The 17697-nt window shown below is 53.6% G+C and overlaps 6 protein-coding genes across 6 annotated transcripts; 3 read left to right on the top strand and 3 right to left on the bottom strand.

Annotated features, from left to right (window-relative positions):
• Positions 1 to 328: 328 nt before the first annotated feature.
• On the bottom strand, positions 329 to 1700 carry A1O1_08691 (uncharacterized protein; the record flags this gene model as incomplete). Its single annotated transcript, XM_007729549.1, has 4 exons — positions 329 to 1267; positions 1325 to 1422; positions 1476 to 1514; positions 1592 to 1700. The coding sequence occupies 4 exons, from the start codon at positions 1698 to 1700 to the stop codon at positions 329 to 331; spliced, it is 1185 nt and encodes a 394-aa protein (XP_007727739.1).
• Positions 1701 to 2543: 843 nt separating this feature from the next.
• A1O1_08690 (uncharacterized protein) lies at positions 2544 to 5858 on the top strand (the record flags this gene model as incomplete). The annotated part of the gene is made up of 1 exon (XM_007729548.1): positions 2544 to 5858. The coding sequence occupies one exon, from the start codon at positions 2544 to 2546 to the stop codon at positions 5856 to 5858; it is 3315 nt and encodes a 1104-aa protein (XP_007727738.1).
• A 743-nt stretch (positions 5859 to 6601) lies between these two features.
• Positions 6602 to 10385, bottom strand: A1O1_08689 (uncharacterized protein; the record flags this gene model as incomplete). The annotated part of the gene is made up of 3 exons (XM_007729547.1): positions 6602 to 6679; positions 6734 to 7165; positions 7218 to 10385. The coding sequence occupies 3 exons, from the start codon at positions 10383 to 10385 to the stop codon at positions 6602 to 6604; spliced, it is 3678 nt and encodes a 1225-aa protein (XP_007727737.1).
• A 1332-nt stretch (positions 10386 to 11717) lies between these two features.
• Positions 11718 to 12020, top strand: A1O1_08688 (V-type H+-transporting ATPase 16kDa proteolipid subunit; the record flags this gene model as incomplete). Its single annotated transcript, XM_007729546.1, has 1 exon — positions 11718 to 12020. One exon carries the CDS (start codon positions 11718 to 11720, stop codon positions 12018 to 12020), a length of 303 nt encoding a protein of 100 aa, XP_007727736.1.
• Positions 12021 to 12197: 177 nt separating this feature from the next.
• On the bottom strand, positions 12198 to 13802 carry A1O1_08687 (homoserine O-acetyltransferase; the record flags this gene model as incomplete). Its single annotated transcript, XM_007729545.1, has 1 exon — positions 12198 to 13802. One exon carries the CDS (start codon positions 13800 to 13802, stop codon positions 12198 to 12200), a length of 1605 nt encoding a protein of 534 aa, XP_007727735.1.
• A 1275-nt stretch (positions 13803 to 15077) lies between these two features.
• On the top strand, positions 15078 to 16232 carry A1O1_08686 (alpha 1,6-mannosyltransferase; the record flags this gene model as incomplete). Its single annotated transcript, XM_007729544.1, has 2 exons — positions 15078 to 16137; positions 16192 to 16232. The coding sequence occupies 2 exons, from the start codon at positions 15078 to 15080 to the stop codon at positions 16230 to 16232; spliced, it is 1101 nt and encodes a 366-aa protein (XP_007727734.1).
• Positions 16233 to 17697: the final 1465 nt, after the last annotated feature.

Here is a 17697-nt window from a genome sequence, read left to right as displayed (position 1 = left end):
CCTGCTGCGCCATACGAAGCCGTCGGGGTATCCCTAATAACAAATCTGGTAAAGGCTCTCCAGCTGCTGCAGTGCGGCATCATGGCCTGGGAGACACTGTTCGGCTGTGCATGCTGATCTCGCATTCGACTGAGCCCGTCATTGGGCAGAATCCGTCTTCCTCAGACCCAATACCAGCGGCTCTGGGACATTGCTGGACGTCGTGCTCACAAGGCTGAGGTCGGGTCTTCAGACGTGGCCGGGCCATGGCCTATTGTTTCCATGCGGGTTGCGGGGACACCGCAGAAGTGGATTGTGCTGTGCCGCAAGTTTCAAGATGATCATCGTCTCAGCTTCCCAGATATTTTCTCCATCCGTCTCTCCAGATCGCCCGTTGACCTTCGTCGGTCAAACCGGGCCGTTCACCAATCCGGAATCGCTCCCACCGGGCATCGCGGCCTGTGCCGATACAGATGATGGTGGAATTGTCTGTCCACCCCAAAGTCCCCTTCTGCGGCCGATTTGGTAGAGAGCCCAGAGCCGGGAGATATGCCAGCGAAGAGCCGTTGATTCCTGTGGTTTCATCGCCCATCTCAAAATGCGCCGAGGCGAAAGAATATGTGTCAGAAAACACGCGAGGCAACAAGGGTATCTTGGAGAGAAAGCCCCATTTCTGGTTCGTGGACGCCTCTTCGTCACCGGCCACGTTGGGCGATTGAGAGCGCCGGGCTGGATTGCCAGGGCTAGTAGGTTGGGAGGCGTGCGAACCAAGAAGGTCGAAGACGTGCAGAGTAGACTTGTCCGAGGTGACGGCAAGCATGCTGGAGTTCGGAGAGATTGCGATGCTGAAGATATAGGCGGGATCAACTCCTCGCCGAAGTTCGGCGACCTTGGTACAGTTGGCGGTCGAGAAGACGCGGATCAAAGTCCCTGTTTCGCTCGCCGTCGCTAAGAACTGTCCATCGGCGCTGAGGTCCATGGCGCGCAGGGCGGAGGTGTGTGCTGGGATGATACTAACATTGCCCGACCCCAATTCCACGAGCTGGACTTTTCCTGGTGACCGACCTGGAAAGGCCACCAGGCGGTCGCCCAAACAGCACAGTCCTAATGGATTGTCTGCCGTCTCGAAGATGGCGGTCTTCTCGGGCGGAGACGAGAATTTGTAGAGGTGGATGCTGTTCTGAATCGCAATGGCGATCCATGACTTGGTAAGACAGACGCGGAGGACGGCGGTCTTGAGTTCGAGAGTAATGGCAACTTTCTGTTTGGCGTCGTCCCAGATGATCACCTAGAGCCCTACATCAGATTGTGTTTGTGTTTGGTCCTTCCCCTGCTTCGACGGTACCTTTGTCTGCGGCCATCGTGGATTCTTTCCGCCTCCTACGAGAGCAAGGTAGTTGTATCGACCGAGCATTTCAGCCGCTCCGATGCCGGCATTTAGATCTGCAGTATCTCTTAGCATCTAGGTGGATTCGAGGGCGCGGACGGGAGTCTACCTCTGGAGGCTTTGAGTTCGCATGGGTCCGAGTTGAACACTGCGCAGCGAGTCAGTAACGGCAACATGGATGGATGGATGGATGCGCAAATGGCAGCCTGATCAGCTCAGACGTACCGCAGAAACCCGTGTCAAGACCGACCGCGAAGCAGCTGGCATCGCTATTGAACGAGGCCGACAGAGCAATCGGCCCGGAGGAGTCATCGATAACAGGGCGAGTGTTCATCTTGAGTTGTCCATGCGACTCCGACCATGATGTGTCCTAGGATGGCTAGGAGTCGTGAGGGATCGGTGGGATGCGGATGATGAATGGAAGATATGCACTTTGAGAGTTGGCTGGATGTTTTATTCCATGGTGTGTGTGTGTGTGTGTGTGTGTGTGTGTTTGTTTGATGAATGATCAGGATGGACGTTGTAGTAGCACGAGGCATGACGCTGCGGAGGCAGCCATCGGCATCGAACATGGACGTCGACGAGACTCGATAGTCAAGACCAGACTGCGTTTTCCTCCAGGATCCCTGTTTACATCGTTGCTCTATAGAATCACTGCTGATCAGTGGTACAAGGGATCGATCTATCCTCCGCCATCAACATCTGCTCCATGTTCGCATCCTGTCTATCTCACCTACCCACCTAACTTGCTACGTACCTTAACGAAGCGCTGCGATCCGACCACCTGCACCAATCCGCAATTGGTGGGCTGTGCAAACCGACGACATTTGATCGATCCATTCAACATTCATTCCTCCCACTTACTACCTAGTACTTTATGCCTGCTGGGCCAGTATCTGGTCTGAACGATGTCATAAGAGAGCAAGGGCCCAGACACGCCCCAGTCTTCGTTTGCGCTCGTAAAATACTCCTTTCAACACCTGGTCCTGGAGACCTATCAATCTTCTTGCCTGAGGCGCTGTCATCATCATCATTTCCACGCTCTGGGAGCTACTCCTCCTCCGACTGCATTCCAGGACTGGCAGTCTTTTTGCTGCTTACCATGCTTTCCACAATGCGTTAACACAACAAGACGGTCATAATTCCAAGCTACTCCAGTTGCGATTCTGTAGCAGCCATGTCCTCGAACTACACAGGCGGATCCGGGGATAGACAGCTCTCCCCAGCCCCGTGGAGATCAACCGATCCTTGGGCTACAGGAGAAGCCAAACGTCGAGGTAGATTTTCAAGGTCGCCGGCTTCGCGGGAAATCCACGTTTCGGCGCCGCATTCACTATCGGCAGCGGTAAGAGCTCGAAAGGATGAGTATGTTCGGAAGAAGTCCATGAAAATCAAGATTGGCACCTGGAATGTCGCTGCTATCAACGGCACCGAAAAGGATTTGGGTGCCTGGTTCGTTGATGGGTATGGTGCCAAAGGGCTTGCTCAGAACTTGTCTGGAATTTCTCAAGACGATGACGATGATGATGACGACTCCGATACTGACGAGAACATCGAGTCGGTCGAATCGCAAGAAGCTCGAATGGCAAAGAAAAAGACGACAGTCCCCCATGGCGACAGTGCCGCGGAAGCAAGCGGAGATCAGATCGACCTGTACGTCCTAGGACTCCAAGAGGTCGTGGATGTGACGTCCATGACCGAGGCTGTGAGGCCTTATACGGACCCGAACCCCGGCAAGAAATGGAAAAAGGCGCTGAAACGTGCTCTGCCGCCGGGCTACAAGAAGATCGCCGAGCAACAGCTGTTGGGCCTCCTCCTCTTGATATACGCCTCTCCAGCACTGGCTCCAAGTATTGGCTCGGTCAGCACAACCTCGGTAGGCACAGGATTGATGGGATATTTGGGCAACAAAGGCGCCGTCGCGGCCAGAATCATGGTCGCCGAGACGACCCGACTTTGTTTCGTCAATTGTCATCTCGCGGCTGGAGCCGATCAAACGGCTTTGAATCGTCGCATCTGGGACACCAACCAGATATTGAGTCGAACGCGGTTTGCGGCCGTCAGTCCTGATGGCGAAGTAGTTGAGCTAGGGGAGGAGAAAATCGGAGACGAAGACTTTTCTTTCTGGTTTGGAGATCTCAACTATCGACTCGACGACATTCCGGGCGAGGACGTGCGGCGGTTGCTGTTATTGCATACTCGCAACGAGTACGACATGGCCAACAAATCCAAGCGTCGAATCGACAGCGAGCTGGGGTACGTCGACCCACCGCCGAACGACTCATTGCCCGCTTCATCTCAGCGTTACGAATATAATGATGCAGAGAGACCTGCCAACGAGAGTACGGCCGAGCCACCGCTGGATCCCGAATCCGATCCTGCTTCCCTGCACACGACTCTTCAATCTCTGCTAGCGCATGATCAACTGCGCAATCAGCAGAAGCTGCGAAAAGCATTCTATGAAGGTTGGCGAGAAGGAGATATCAACTTCTTACCCACGTACAAATACGACGTCGGGAGTGTGGGAATGTTCGACTCCGGGGACAAGAAGAGAAGTCCCAGCTGGTGTGACCGGATCCTCTTCCGGACACGACGTGATAAACAGAGATACGAAGAGGGAGCCAAGCAGCTGGAGGAAGCACGCAAAAAGGACGAATCAATGAAGGCGCGTGGCATCGATCAAGCCACGGCGGAGAATGATGTACTGTTCGACTACGATCCTGAGACGGACGGGACGGCCGATGGCGACGACTATGAAGACTACGACGAGCGGCAAGACGCGGCACACGATGCCGAGCTGGTTCGAACCCGCGAAGACTACGAGGATGCCATCGAACTCCTCAGCTACCACTCCCACCAAAGGATCTTATCATCGGACCACAAACCCCTCGCTGCCGTCTTCAGGCTCACATACGACGCGGTCATTCCGGAACTCAAGGCCAAAGTGCACCAAGAGGTTGCTCGAGAGCTGGACAAGGCGGAGAATGAAGGGCGTCCGGCGGTCACGGTGGTAGTGGACCATCACTCCGACCCGATCCCCAACGCTGACGGTGCGGCAGACATGAACATTGTCGACTTCGGAGAGGTACGTTACCGCGTGAGGAAATCGAGAGTCGTGACCGTAGCCAATACCGGCCAAATCACCGCGTCCTTCTCCTTTGTCGAACGTCCCACCGACTCGTCAGAGGATGCCGGTGTTGCTCCACGATGGCTGGAGGTCCATCTGGACCCAAACACCAACGACCAGACGGACCAAGCCAAACCGGCAACGAACCCTGGGACCTCGGTCCGGCTGTCTCCCGGTGAAACCACGACGGTGGAATTGATGGTCAACATCGCCGACGGTGGACTGGTGTATGATCTGAACGAGGGAAACGTCCAGCTGGACGACATCCTGGTCCTCCGGATCGACGGCGGCCGCGATCATTTCCTTCCAGTCCGAGGAACATGGCTCCAGTCTTCCTTCTATCGTACACTGGACGAACTGGTTCTGGCGCCCGAAGGCGGCGTGCGGGCACTCCCGAAATCGCACACCAACCGAGACTCCACGGGGACGGGCAATCTGCGCAGCACCGTGACCCACCACTCGGCGCCGAAAGAGCTGTATTCCCTGACAGAGATTATCCCCAAGTACATCGAACGGTCGATGGCGGAATGGGAGATGATTCACGGCCAGGCCACTCCGCCCTGGCAGTACGAGACCGGCGGTCTTTCCTGGCCCTTCAGTCCCGCCAGTTGGACGTTCCACGACGGCGAAGAACGGGCGGAGCTGTTGGCCGGCGTCAGGGAAGCACTAGACACGGCGAGCCCGCTCGACCGCAATTTCGAGCCGCATGTCCCTGGTCTGGTGCGGCTGGAAGTGCTGTCCGAGACGCTCCTCGCGTTCCTGCGCTCCCTCAGAGACGGCATCATCTCGGCCGACACGTGGTCCGAGGTGGAACGCCGACTGAGCGTTTCGGAAAAGGCCAAGGTGCAAGCCACGTCGGACGAGATCCAGGATATGGTCATGGACTCGATTTCGCGGTATCCCGTGCACAGCGTGTCGTTGACCTTCATCACTTTTCTATTGACCCGGGTCGTCAACGAACTGACCCCTTGCGGTGAAGCCTCGTCACTCCATCCTCCCGACCTAGCACCCGCTTCCTCTCCTAATCCGTCCCGCCGGTCCAGAGCCTCAACCTTGTCCAGTGATTCCGGGTATGCGCCGTCGCCGGCCGCGTCCGACGCCACCGGCAAAAGAAGTCTCTTTCCCGCGTTACGACGCCGGCGCACGCGGAGCATTTCCACCTCGTCGGCAACGGCAACGGCGACGACCGGTCCGGACCTGGTTGAGGGCGAACGCCGGAAGAAACTGCTCAGCGCGTATGTTGACGTCTTCGCACCGGTCGTCATTCGGTCCGAGAACGATGGGACCGTCAAAGGCAGAGATAAGAAGACTCTGGATGCGCGGAAACGACGAGTGTTGGAAGCCTTTCTGGATGCTAGACAGTGACGGCAGACGGCAGACTGGACTCTGGAGGTATTACACCTGAGCGAGGACTAGGCAACTTCTCTTGGATACCTCAACTAGACACTATAACATCTGAGGAATCGAACCCACAATCCAATACAAACCTGGCTAGTTTTGCCTTACTAGTAGATGGCCTGTTAGTCACTTTGAAATATATCTCACCGACTTTCGTTCGATATGGTTCGTCTTCGGTTGCTGTCACAGCACACCATGTTTTTCGAAAGGGGATGCAAGTCCAGAAGGGCGTAGAGGCGCTTTACCTGATTTCATCCAGTGCCTTACTGGTTCAATCAGGAGCGAAGCACAAGGCTGGAGTGGGACGACGAAACACTAGTGAGGTGACCGATCATCGTATTCTCTGTGTCTCTCACACTCTGTCTCAGAGCTCTGCCTGCCTTTCAGCTAACCCGGGTCGACGACTCGACGTATCTGCAATGTGTGTGCTCCTAGCAAAAAAAAAAAAATGAAATGAAACACACTCCATGACATTCCCATCCTTCATGTCGTTCTCGTTTCTCCCCATCACACCGCGCTTTGCAGACATCATGCCATGTTCTCCCCATTCGAAATTACCATCTTGAGATGATCGACCCTCAAAACAACCATTCAATCCTTTGATTTCTCCAATCCCGGTGGCTGCAAGGGCAAGCAAGCAAAAAGAAAGGGAAGAGGAAAGGCAACCGTTTCCGGACGTGCAAGTGCTTTTTCCAAACCCCGGATCATGCTCAAACTTGTGCCTGGGTCCAGAAGTCAAGGCTGGCAATCACATCCTCGCCGTTCTCGTCTTCGTATGCGTACAAGATCTAGACCAATCGTCAGTCAGCAATAAGCAACCCCAAAAAGGTGGGCTGCCTTACCTCTCGTGTGCTAGAATGAAGCATCCTGACATTCTTGCCAGTCATGACGTGAATCAATTCGCTGGTCTCAATGTGTCTGATCTCGATAAAGCTGGGCTCGAACGCGAGAATGTATGGGTAGTTCAATGCAAACGCCTGCGGTGTGCCTTCCCAGGTGATCTTCCAATCGGGCCGAGCACGCCAGCCGTTCCGGTTGACAAAGAAACTAAAGTCGGAATAGTTGAGTAGAAACTCGCCGTTCAAACGTTCTATGTGGATGGGCTTGACGTTTTCCTTTCTTGTCACAAAATCCAGAGACGTGTCGGCCTGGTCAAGTAGAGACTGCCGTTCGGTGGTCTCCAAGGAAACGACCTCAAAGCCTCTGGCGCATCCGACACACAAGGTTGATCGTAGATAGTGCACCGAAGTGGATTCAGCCGGGATATAGAATTCCTGAATGAACAATTAGCACCAACTCTCGGCAATCCGAGGACAATGACATTACCTTGAAAGGCTTGAGAGCATCTTGACCGCTGGCAAACATTTTGCTGATTGTTGGCTTCTTCTTACCCTTAGTAAGGTCATCCATTGGCTCATACACCTTGATGGTGGTGGATAGCGCCGAGGTCTTGACAGAACACACCAAATGTCTTCCCAAGCCAATTCCGGCCTTGAAGAAGTTGGCATGTCCTTGAATCTTGCGCGGTCTCGTGGCTAGAGGATTCTGATTGTTTGCGTCGAGAGCCTCAAACGGATAAGAGGTGAGTGTCTTGTTGGAGAGGACCAGGAGAAGTCGATACTCCTCCAGAGTGTCAATCTGCGAAACCTGGGTGGCGTCCAGAATGCGTTTTGGCTTGGTGGATTTGTCTTTGGGCCAACGATCAGCGATATAGATCCCATTGTCGGTCCCATAGATCAACTTGCGACCTCCATCGGTTGGTACCAGACAATTAACCCGATTCTGAGCGTTGAAGAAGCCTTGACAAAGAATGGTCTTGGTGTAGAAATTGCTACTTCTCTCGCGGAGCTTTCGCTGTTGTTCCTCAACCAGCTCGATGAACTTCTTACGTTGCGTGATCGAGGTGGCGTACAATTGAAGTTCATAAGCTCCTTTTCCAAGGTGTCGAAATGTTATTGGATACACCTCTTTCTGACCCGGGGCGCTGGACATGGACGACTTCGCGCCAGGAATCAAGCTTGACGACGGACGTTTGGCGATGCCGAGACGGGGAATGACCTGGTCCATTTCGGCAATCACCAGAAGCTCCAATGGGATCGGCTTTCGATACACGCGAAGTTCCTCTCTCTTGTTCACATTCTTGACTCGGCACATCAGCACAGCGTGGTCGAACAGATACACTTGGACCTCGGCTGTGTCGGTGGGACTCTTCTTGAAACTCATCTTGGTCAGGATCACGCGATTCTCCTCCGTGAGCTTGAGATCCGTGTATTCTCCGGCATTCCACTTCAACTGTTGATTGAGTTGGAGGAGATTGAAATGATTCTCCGCCTTGCCACTTTCGGCGTTCACACGAGCCAGGAAATCCTTGATGAGGCCGATAGCCTTGGGTATGTCTTTCTTGTCCGGGTTGTCGTCTTTGGTGTACTTCAAAACATTGTCCAGAAGAAGTGGATATCGGGCCAACCGCGTGGTCGGCTTGGTCAGGTAACCGTTCAGTTCGAGCTTCCTTGATTCTTTGAGACGTTCGGTTTCGTCGACGAAGCGCGCGAAGGCCGGGTTCGCGCCCTTTTCCTTCTCAAACTCGTACTTACCGTACATTTGATTCGCGCCGTACTTGATAAAGGGATCAAACTGAGGCACCCATTTCAAAAACACATCACCAATGGAGTGGACGACATGTTGCTCCTTCTGTCGCTTGGAGAGTTCCTCGGCAAATCTTCCGTTGACGGCCAGCACTTCCAGGCAGTTGCCAAACACCGTGCGCACAAACTTTTCTCGTCTCTCTTCTTTGATCGGGGATGGGCCAGGACCTGAGCCGCGCAGTGGTCTTATCCAGAAATCGCGGAGGTATTCCAAGTCTTTGACAAAGTCGCGTTCGGTGTACATGATCTCGGAGATGACTTCCTGTCTCTTCTTCTCTCGGTCATCGAGTTTATCGGCCACCTCCTTGGGCACGCTATTGATCCAAAGTTTCTGTTCCTGGTCATCATCCCCATGTAGACTGCCTCTTGAATTGTGGTGTCGTAGTCCTGGTTGTGGTCGGAGGTTGAGCCGCGCTTGCTGTTCGAGCCGTCTTGGGCATGCAATTGAGTAGCAGAGCTGGTCTTTGGTGCAGGTCGGTGAGTAGCATTCTGTAAGCAATGTGAACACACCATTCACATCTTTGGATGAGGCTTCTTCTCCCATGGTCTCACGGAATTGGTACACTTCCCCAGGGGCATCTCTCAGGCGGTGCTCATAAGTGACGTCGTGGAAGAACTTCTGAGCATCGAGGGCTCGCCCGAGAAGGAGTGCCAGATTGCGGTCGGTGGTCTTGATGATGTATGCAATCAAGTCAACAGCTTCTGCACCCGTAAAGGCGTTCTTGTAAGAGAGGTCGTTCTTGGTTCTGTCGCCTACACCGATTCTTTCCTGGAAAACGCTTGCCACTCGTGAAAGAAGAGCAGGATAGACGAGAGGTGACTTTCTTTGAACAACTGTTGATGCCTGGCTTTGCCCAGATGACTGGGAGGTAGGAGTAGGTCTGGTCTTCATACTGTCACTACGAGATCCGTTCAAGGTCGTCGTTGTCAGGTCAGATGAAGTTGAGGTGGCAGAGGCTGCTGAGACGGTACGTGGAGGAACACTTGCTTCACTAGGGCGCCGAGAATGCGGTAGTTGACCATACGATGGAGAGTTGGCCGAGACAAAAGAGCCGCTGATGGAGTTACGATCCGCAAAAGGATCCGACTCTTGTTCCCGTGGACGTCCAGGTACAACCCTTCCACTTGTCAATTGCTGTGCGTGATCGCGATCCAACGAATACGACCCCATGGACATTGCCCTATTGTCGTCTGGTCGTTCAGGTATGTGCCTTCCTTGTGCAGTCGTCCTTGAAGCACCCATTGAAGTATATGGCTGTTGTCTGAACGAACCGGCGGTTCCCTGCTGGTAACTGCCGGGAGGAGGTCTGTAGCTTAGCGTGGGTTCGCCTGGTCGCACCATAGATCGTGACCGGAAAGCATCATTGTTCAAGGCTGGAGGTGGCATACGGTTCGGGACTGGTTTGCGATCATACGGGCCTATTGGCATGGAGGGCGGGCCGCCTGGCCGAAGATCAATACGCTGAGGTGGAGGATATGGTCTCCGATCTGGAAACATCGGTGCTGGGTTATGTGGTGGTGCTCTTGTCCCATTCATTCCGTTCATGTACGGCTGTCCTGGTGCTATGCCATTTGTTCGATCGTAGCCCTGGGGCATCTGCCGCATCGGTGGTGGAGGGCCCTGTCTCATCGACATGGTATGTGGAGACTGTGTTGCCGAGCTCATGCTGGGGAGCCGATCATACATCATGTTTGCGGACTGGCTTGTCATTGTCTGCGACCTCCCTGGAGGCGGCGCACCCCCGAATATGTTATGGAACGCGGCATCTCTTTGACGGTCGGCTGAGCCGCCATAGTTTGCGGCCCTAGCACCCTGGTAGCGAGCGTCCGGCGCACCATAGTCTGCCATGCTCAGTCAAGAGATAGCAATTGATGAACAGCCTTGCGGAGGGTAAATGTCACTGGACGTGCATCGAGCAACGCGGGAGACGATCGGTAAGGAGTTGGGAAGGTCGCAGGTACGGTGTTGGTGTTGCGCCGTCCGTCGGTGTCAGTAGAGGTTGCCGTCCTCCCGCAGGGCACCAGGCGCTGGAGATCTCTTTGTCTCGAGACAGACGGATGAAGGGGTGGACGGCGGTGGAGGACGAAAGTGGCTGATTCGTTAAAATTGGGTTATTTCTTGTGCATGGAGGAGGTGCCCGGGTCGGTTGCGATTACAGATGATACCGCGCAGATTCATACTCTCTTCATGCCAGCAGGAACAGAGCAGAAGATGGAGAGATGTGCTCTGAAGATATTGGACGAATAATGCCACAGGCAGATGGTGGTTATGGAAGTAGAGGTTATGCCATAAGGTAGGCTATGAGTTATGGGTATGAGTATGTGTATGTGTTGTAGTAGTAGTAGTAGTAGTAGTAGTAGTAGTAGTAGTAGTAGTAGTACCTAGTATGGGAATGGGTTTGGCTATTATGGCGCTGGGAACTTGGATTGAGGATCCAACCTTCACACTGCTGTTGCTTGCTGCTGTTACTGCATCTTCACGGGACGGACTACGCTAGGAGGGATTGGCTGTGATTGGTTGACGGGGGGTTGCTCTTACCCGCGCCAGCTTCCTGTTCCTACCACTCTGTAGAAATGACCAGTGGCCGCTTTTCGAGTCTCTTGGACAGGCACTACACTACACTGCACATCATCGCATCGCCCGCCTCACAGCTACCCTCCTCTCTTTCTCATTTTCACCTCAGGAGCAGCTGCTTCGGACGCGCTGAATTACTCTTACCACCTCCCTGGTGACGTCCATCTCTTATATCCCGACCTCGCACGATGGCAACGACCATGGAAGGGCTGGGCAGCGAGTACTCGCCCAAGTTCGCACCCTTCTTTGGCATGGTAATTTCCCTCTTGTCTTCCTTGCGGAATAATGCTGACGACCAAGCAGGCTGGTATTGCTTCTGCTGTACGTTCGAACCGACCTTCTCACGGAGACGCACATCGCTAACGACCGCTGTATAGATGATCTTTGGCTGTACGCATCTACGTCGATGTTGAAGGACACTTTTGAGCAGGCACTAAGATACATACAGGTTTGGGAGCAGCCTATGGCACCGCTAAATCGGGCATTGGCATCGCCGGCGTTGGACAATATCGGCCTGATCTGATCATGAAGGTCTGGGAACGATCACTTCATACTGGCAGCTCATGTGCGTCTGACAATTGGTCTTAGTCTCTTATTCCAGTGGTCATGTCTGGTATCATTGCAGTCTATGCCCTGGTCATCGCCGTCCTCATCGCTGGGGACATGGGTCCACCGCCTCAACAGAACTACAGCTTGTTCACCGGCTTCATGCACCTCGCCAGCGGCTTGAGCGTTGGACTGGCAGGTTTGGCTGCTGGTTACGCCATTGGCATTGTGGGTGATATGGGTGTGCGGTCTTACATGCAACAGTCGAGAATCTTTGTTGGCATGGTTCTCATTCTGATCTTTGGCGAGGTATTGGGGCTCTATGGCCTCATTGTGGGCTTGATTCTGCACTCTAAGAGTTGAAGCGAATATACCTATTCGACGGAAGATGAATTAGTGCTGTGTGATGAATTGAGAGCACCCGCTGTGGTACCGAAGCCATGGTGACGATTACTAGGGTCTAAAATAATAAGATCTATTCACAGATGATTGTGGCTTTTCTTCGTGGAATCATGATCTTGTCCGTTGGTGGTCGACTGACTATTGCTGCAGAAACTTCCCGAGCGGGCCTCCAACATGTTCCAGATCTAGCAGGAATGTATCGTGCCCGAACAGACTGATGTCTTCGCCCAACTCGATGTGGGTGACACGCCCGTTTCCTGCCGCCCGTAATGTCTCGGCAATTTCACGCTGTTGCCATGCCGGGAACAGAATGTCGCTGGCTACACCCATTACCAGCACCGGATGCGAGCTAAGCGATCCCATTCCCTTGACGAGGTCCTTTGGCGGTCCACCTGCGGACTCGGAGACCAGCGCCTCATCCATTGGAGCTGTCTGCTCCTGCTCCTCATATTTCTTGGACGGCAACGTGAGACTGCAGGATGGGTCACTTTGTATCTGTTGGCCTCGGTGCTGGGTCAATTTCCCCACATTCTGTTGACGTCGGCTCTTGACGCTCTCTTGATGATCGTGACCCAAATCAAAGAGGTCCATTGCTTTGGAAACATAAAGCAGGGAATTGGGGTCGTATTCTAGGGAGAACTTTTCTCCCGCATGATCCAAGTAGGTCTCGATGAGGAAATCCGGGCACAATGCGGGTTGTTTCCTGGGATCGGCTCGACGACGACCGAATCTCATCTCCCATTCAGGCCCACTCCGATAAGTCACGGTCGCAATCTCTCTTGCCAGTTTCATCCCAGTGTGAGGGGGGATGCTGTCGTAGTAGAAGCCTCTGTTCCATTTCGGATCCATCATCAAAACTTGGCGTTGAGTATGCCTCATTGCGATGCTGTAAGGGTGACTCCTTGCGCAACCAGAAATGCTGACAATCTTCTGCACCTTTTCCGGAAAATGCACGCCAAAGGCCAGGCTTTGCATTCCGCCCATGCTTGCTCCCACACTGGCAAAAAGCTTTTCAATTCCAAGGTGGTCCAGCAACCTGGTTTGTGCACGCACCATGTCATCCATAGTCAGTATGGGGAATCTTGTCGCATATCTCTGTCCGTCGGAGGGGTCAATGGAGGAAGGCCCTGTTGATCCAAAGCATCCTCCAATGACGTTGGTACATATCACAAAATATTTGTTGGTGTCGACCGGGGCACCAGGCCCAATGAACTTTTCCCACCAGCCAGCTTTGGGGTTTGCTTCGGTGCTATGTGCATGGCTCGAGGCCGACAGACCAGTGTGTAACAGAACTGCATTGCTCTTGTCTGAGTTCAGCGCCCCCCACGTTTCATATGCGATATCAAACTCTGGTAGAATGCCGCCCCAATCGAGAAGAAACGGATCGGAGCTGTGAAAGACCAGATGCTTTCCAGTGGTATACGAGGGCTCGGGACCGGATTCTAGGGATCGAGTCTGAAGTGCAGCCGTTTTCATCTCTTGCGCATCTAGACATGGGAAAGCCATGGCAGGGTTGCTTGGTTCGGAAGGCTCCCATGGCTCCTCTCGAGGAACAGCAGCAGCAGCAGCTTGAGCATGGTGCCTTGCCCTAGTATGGAGACACTGAGTAGTCGTCTTCGATGCCTTATGACCTGGACGCGGATAAAATTTGCGGTCGACCAGCAGGGAGACGTCTGAACTGAAAGACTTGGAGCCTCGACTGAGAAGGCGAGCAGCTATTTGAGCCCCTCGAGAAGCTGCCATGGTGTAGATTGGGTGAGTCCAAGCATGGACAATGGACGAAGAGCCGGCGGGGCGTATTACGGTCGCAGTTTTGAAGAATAAAAGGTCACAAAAGCCATGTCGCTGACATAAAGCCAGCATCGTGAAATGGCCTGCGGCCGGTAGTAACATCACATCATCGACCACCAATCAGGAGTTGAAGTCGAAGTGAAGGAAATGTTCTCGCTTCACCTTCCTTGCCATTTCTCGTTGATCAGATCCACGATTATATAATCGTCAATAATTGCATCCTGTGCATCAATTGCGGTTTCACACTCATCAGGCCCCTCACGATCTGATCAAGGTACCTTACACACCTACCTAGCAAAACCATTGGAGACCTTCTTGTGTGCCTACGGACTGCGACAAATCTCTCCGTCGGGAGGGTGCCCGAATACTGTGGTAATCAGCCGTTGTCGGATACGCAAGGAATCTCATGGTGCGGATAATCTAGAGATTGCTACAACAATTGCAACAAGGAGCCCTTGTCGACACCTTACCATCCTGACCGTCGTTGTGCTCCCAACGGTGCGGTTACGCGCAGTACCTTAGTAAGATGTTGACAACTTCAACTTGGAGGTGACACTGAAGATCTCGGAATCATCCAGCCAGGGGCGCTTGGTCAGTGTGCTGATCCGTAAATAATAATAATAAGGAACAGCTGTTAGCCAACACGCGTACAGATTTACCTGGGAGTTCGCCGCAACAGTGGTAGCGAAGGGTTTCCGGGGACCATCAGCCCACAACCTAAGATCCTGAGACATGATGCTCGTCATGGTTTTTGCTTGTATTTATTGTGGCCTCGTAAGCACCTAGCATTTCCCTGCGCAGCTCCTCCTTATCCCAACGTGTCGCATCAGCTTGTTGACATCCGGCCCACTGCAGCTCTCGTCTTGCCAGCCACAAGCGTGGGAAGTTCTCAAGCGATCCACCGCTGCTCCAACAATCAATTCATTCTTCTCTTGGCCGGGCGCCGACTGGGATCTCGAGGCTGTGGCACTGAGACATGCTCTGTGATAAATGTACGACACACTCCGGTCTTGAATATCACACTTGTTCCCTCACGACCAAATTCGAACCAGGCGCTGCAATCGATTGAATCCACCGTTCCTGCGACGGTCCCCTTTCATGCCTACGGCATAGTGAATTGGCCTGCAAAACTTGGTTCTAGACCGCGTTCAGTCCACCTAAAAAGCTGCGCAGGAGTCACAGCAAAGCCCAGGACTTGGGGGTTATGCCTTCCAGACGAACTTCATGATGGCAGTGTCGAACACCGTCAGGCGAGCAGCCCTCATCGCAGCAGTGCTCATTACACTATTCCTCCTGCTCCGGCCTTCCTCCCCGTCTTCGCAAGAGCCTCCTTCGGCGAAATCGGTGTCGGAACAGACAGGACTACCATCGAGACCGTATCCTCCTCCGAGATCCCCGGTCAAGCCTCAACGCGATCAGAAAGCAGTGCAAGACGTTACCGGCTGGCCGTTACGGGAAAGATTACGATACCATTTTCCATATGACATTGAGGCCAAGTTTCCTGCCTTTATATGGCAGACGTGGAAGAGAGGGCCGGGTTCGGGCAACTTTGAAGAAAGACTGCGACCGTTCGAGGCATCATGGTCCGCGTTACACCCCGGGTTTGTGCACGAAGTCATTACCGACGACGCTGCAGTACACCTCATCAGGTATCTATACGCATCGGTGCCGGAGGTGGTGCAGGCATACGAAGCCATGCCTCTCCCGGTCCTCAAAGCCGACTTTTTCCGATATCTGATTCTACTCGCTCGCGGAGGTATCTACAGTGACATTGACACGCAAGCTCTGAGATCGGCGCCAGACTGGCTGCCGCAGAGCCTCGACAAGTCTACCGTAGGCCTGGTGATTGGCATTGAGGCTGACCCGGACAGAGAGGATTGGGCAAAATGGTATGCTCGGCGGATACAATTCTGTCAATGGACAATCCAGTCAAAGCCCGGCCATCCTGTTCTCAGAGACATCGTGGCCACAATCACGGAGGACACGCTGAAGATGAAAAAGGCTGGCAAACTGCCCAAGGGCAAAGAGCCGGCCAAGAGCATTATGGAATACACGGGTCCCGGCGTGTGGACGGATGCCATCTTCTCTTACTTCAATAACAAAGAGTACTTCGATTTCAGCTCGCGCACCACCAACGTCACTTACTCCGACTTTTTTGGCATCCGAGAGCACAAAAAGATTGGTGATGTCGTTGTGTTGCCCATCACCAGTTTCAGTCCAGGGGTCGGGCAAATGGGCGCCGAAGGGCCAGAGGATCCCATGGCCTTTGTGAAACATGAGTTTGATGGTATGCACCCCAAACGTTCTCTGCTCGTACGGACCCAACTAAATGAGATTGCAGGGTCCTGGAAGCCCGAAAATGAGCGCATGAAAGGGGACTGAAGTTCACAAAATATTCCATTCAAGCCAATCCGACAAAAGCCACTTTGATCACGATCCGCCTCCTTCGAAAATGGAGGCCTTCTATTTATGATTACGACTTTGGGTATGTACTGTAAAATGCACATAGACAATCAGGACACGCTGGCCACCTTGGAAGGTGTTTACTGTGGCGCACAAGGCAGAAGGCAGAAAGATGGTCTCTTCCAAATGGGTCCTTGAGATGGTTGATATTGGTGAAACACGGCTCGAGCCTCCGCACGTCCTGCTACTATCTGTGGTAGATGGCGCCTCCATGCCACAATAGCCAGGGTTCACTGAGAGGCGAGACGTCCTACAGCATTGTTGAAGCAGAACCGACCGGTCTCGTTCTTTGAGCAAGGACTCAACAGGCGACCAAAAAGGAAGAGCTGCATCCACCACAATAGTTCCACACTCCCAAGCGTGGTTTTTTTTTTGTTGCAGTTTCAGTCTCTTCCCAACCGGGCAAGTTCACGAGGCTCGGTTGCCACTGGTCGGGGTGCAATGGCTGAGATTTCATCAGGCGCTGCTCCGTAACTCTGTCCCGGGGTGCCTTGCCGTCCTAAGGATCCCTCACTCTGGATCTTTAGGTATCTGTGTGCCTAGGTACCCAGGTACCTGGACCCTATAAGTATACCACAATAGAGCCTGGGGTCACCTATTACTCCATTTCTAGATGCTGGGTACGGGCTGTGTAACGGTAGAGATGGCCTGTGCAGCCAATGCCGGCCCTCCATCTAACCCCCGCTCCCGTTACTGGCTGTCATTGCTCAAGGAACAGTCCGAGACCTCGATGGCTGCCTTTAGGCGAGCCTTCATTCAGCATTTAGCGGCTGGCGTGCCTTGTCGGCTTGGTCCCACCCCCAACGGCCCTCTTTTGTTGCCTTGCTCTCGGGCTTAGCAGGCTTGGGCTTTTCATTTTTCTAGTACGTACGGGGACCTGGCCACACTGCGGTGGGAGAGTTCTCTTCCTCAGTCCTTTCTGTCGTCATGCCTTCAACTTTCACATCAGGCGCCTTCAAGATCTTGTCCGGCGGTTAGAGACCCTGCGCACTGCTACCAGTGGTGGTGGCTGACTGCGTTTTTGGCTGTATCTACCCATTGCTACAACTTGAACTTAGGTACACACTCTATTCTGTCACCGCCGCCTGGATCCCACGAGCTGAAACATTTTTCGCTTGTTTCATCTACTTCAGCAAAGCCTCGTCTCGTCCGCCCACCGTCGTCGCTGAACAACCTTTGCGTGGCTGCTTGCCCTGTGCATTGTGCTTCGCATGAGCCCTGTTCGCGCATCGTTATGAGCCCAAGCCTCCACGGCTCTTAGATTGAGGAAGATGCAAGCTGGCTGCTCCGATGAGCACAGCGACGCTTCAGCCGTCGCAGCAAGAGCCGCCGCAGCGCGCTGCCTCTGCGCAAGGTCATAGACCGCTTCTACGATCGAGCAACC

The sequence above is a fragment of the Capronia coronata genome (assembly GCF_000585585.1).
Source record: "Capronia coronata CBS 617.96 chromosome Unknown acBCG-supercont1.8, whole genome shotgun sequence".
Taxonomy (NCBI): Eukaryota; Fungi; Ascomycota; class Eurotiomycetes; order Chaetothyriales; family Herpotrichiellaceae; genus Capronia; species Capronia coronata.
Note: the sequence above shows the minus strand (reverse complement) of the source record. Positions and strands in the feature narration are given on the sequence as shown.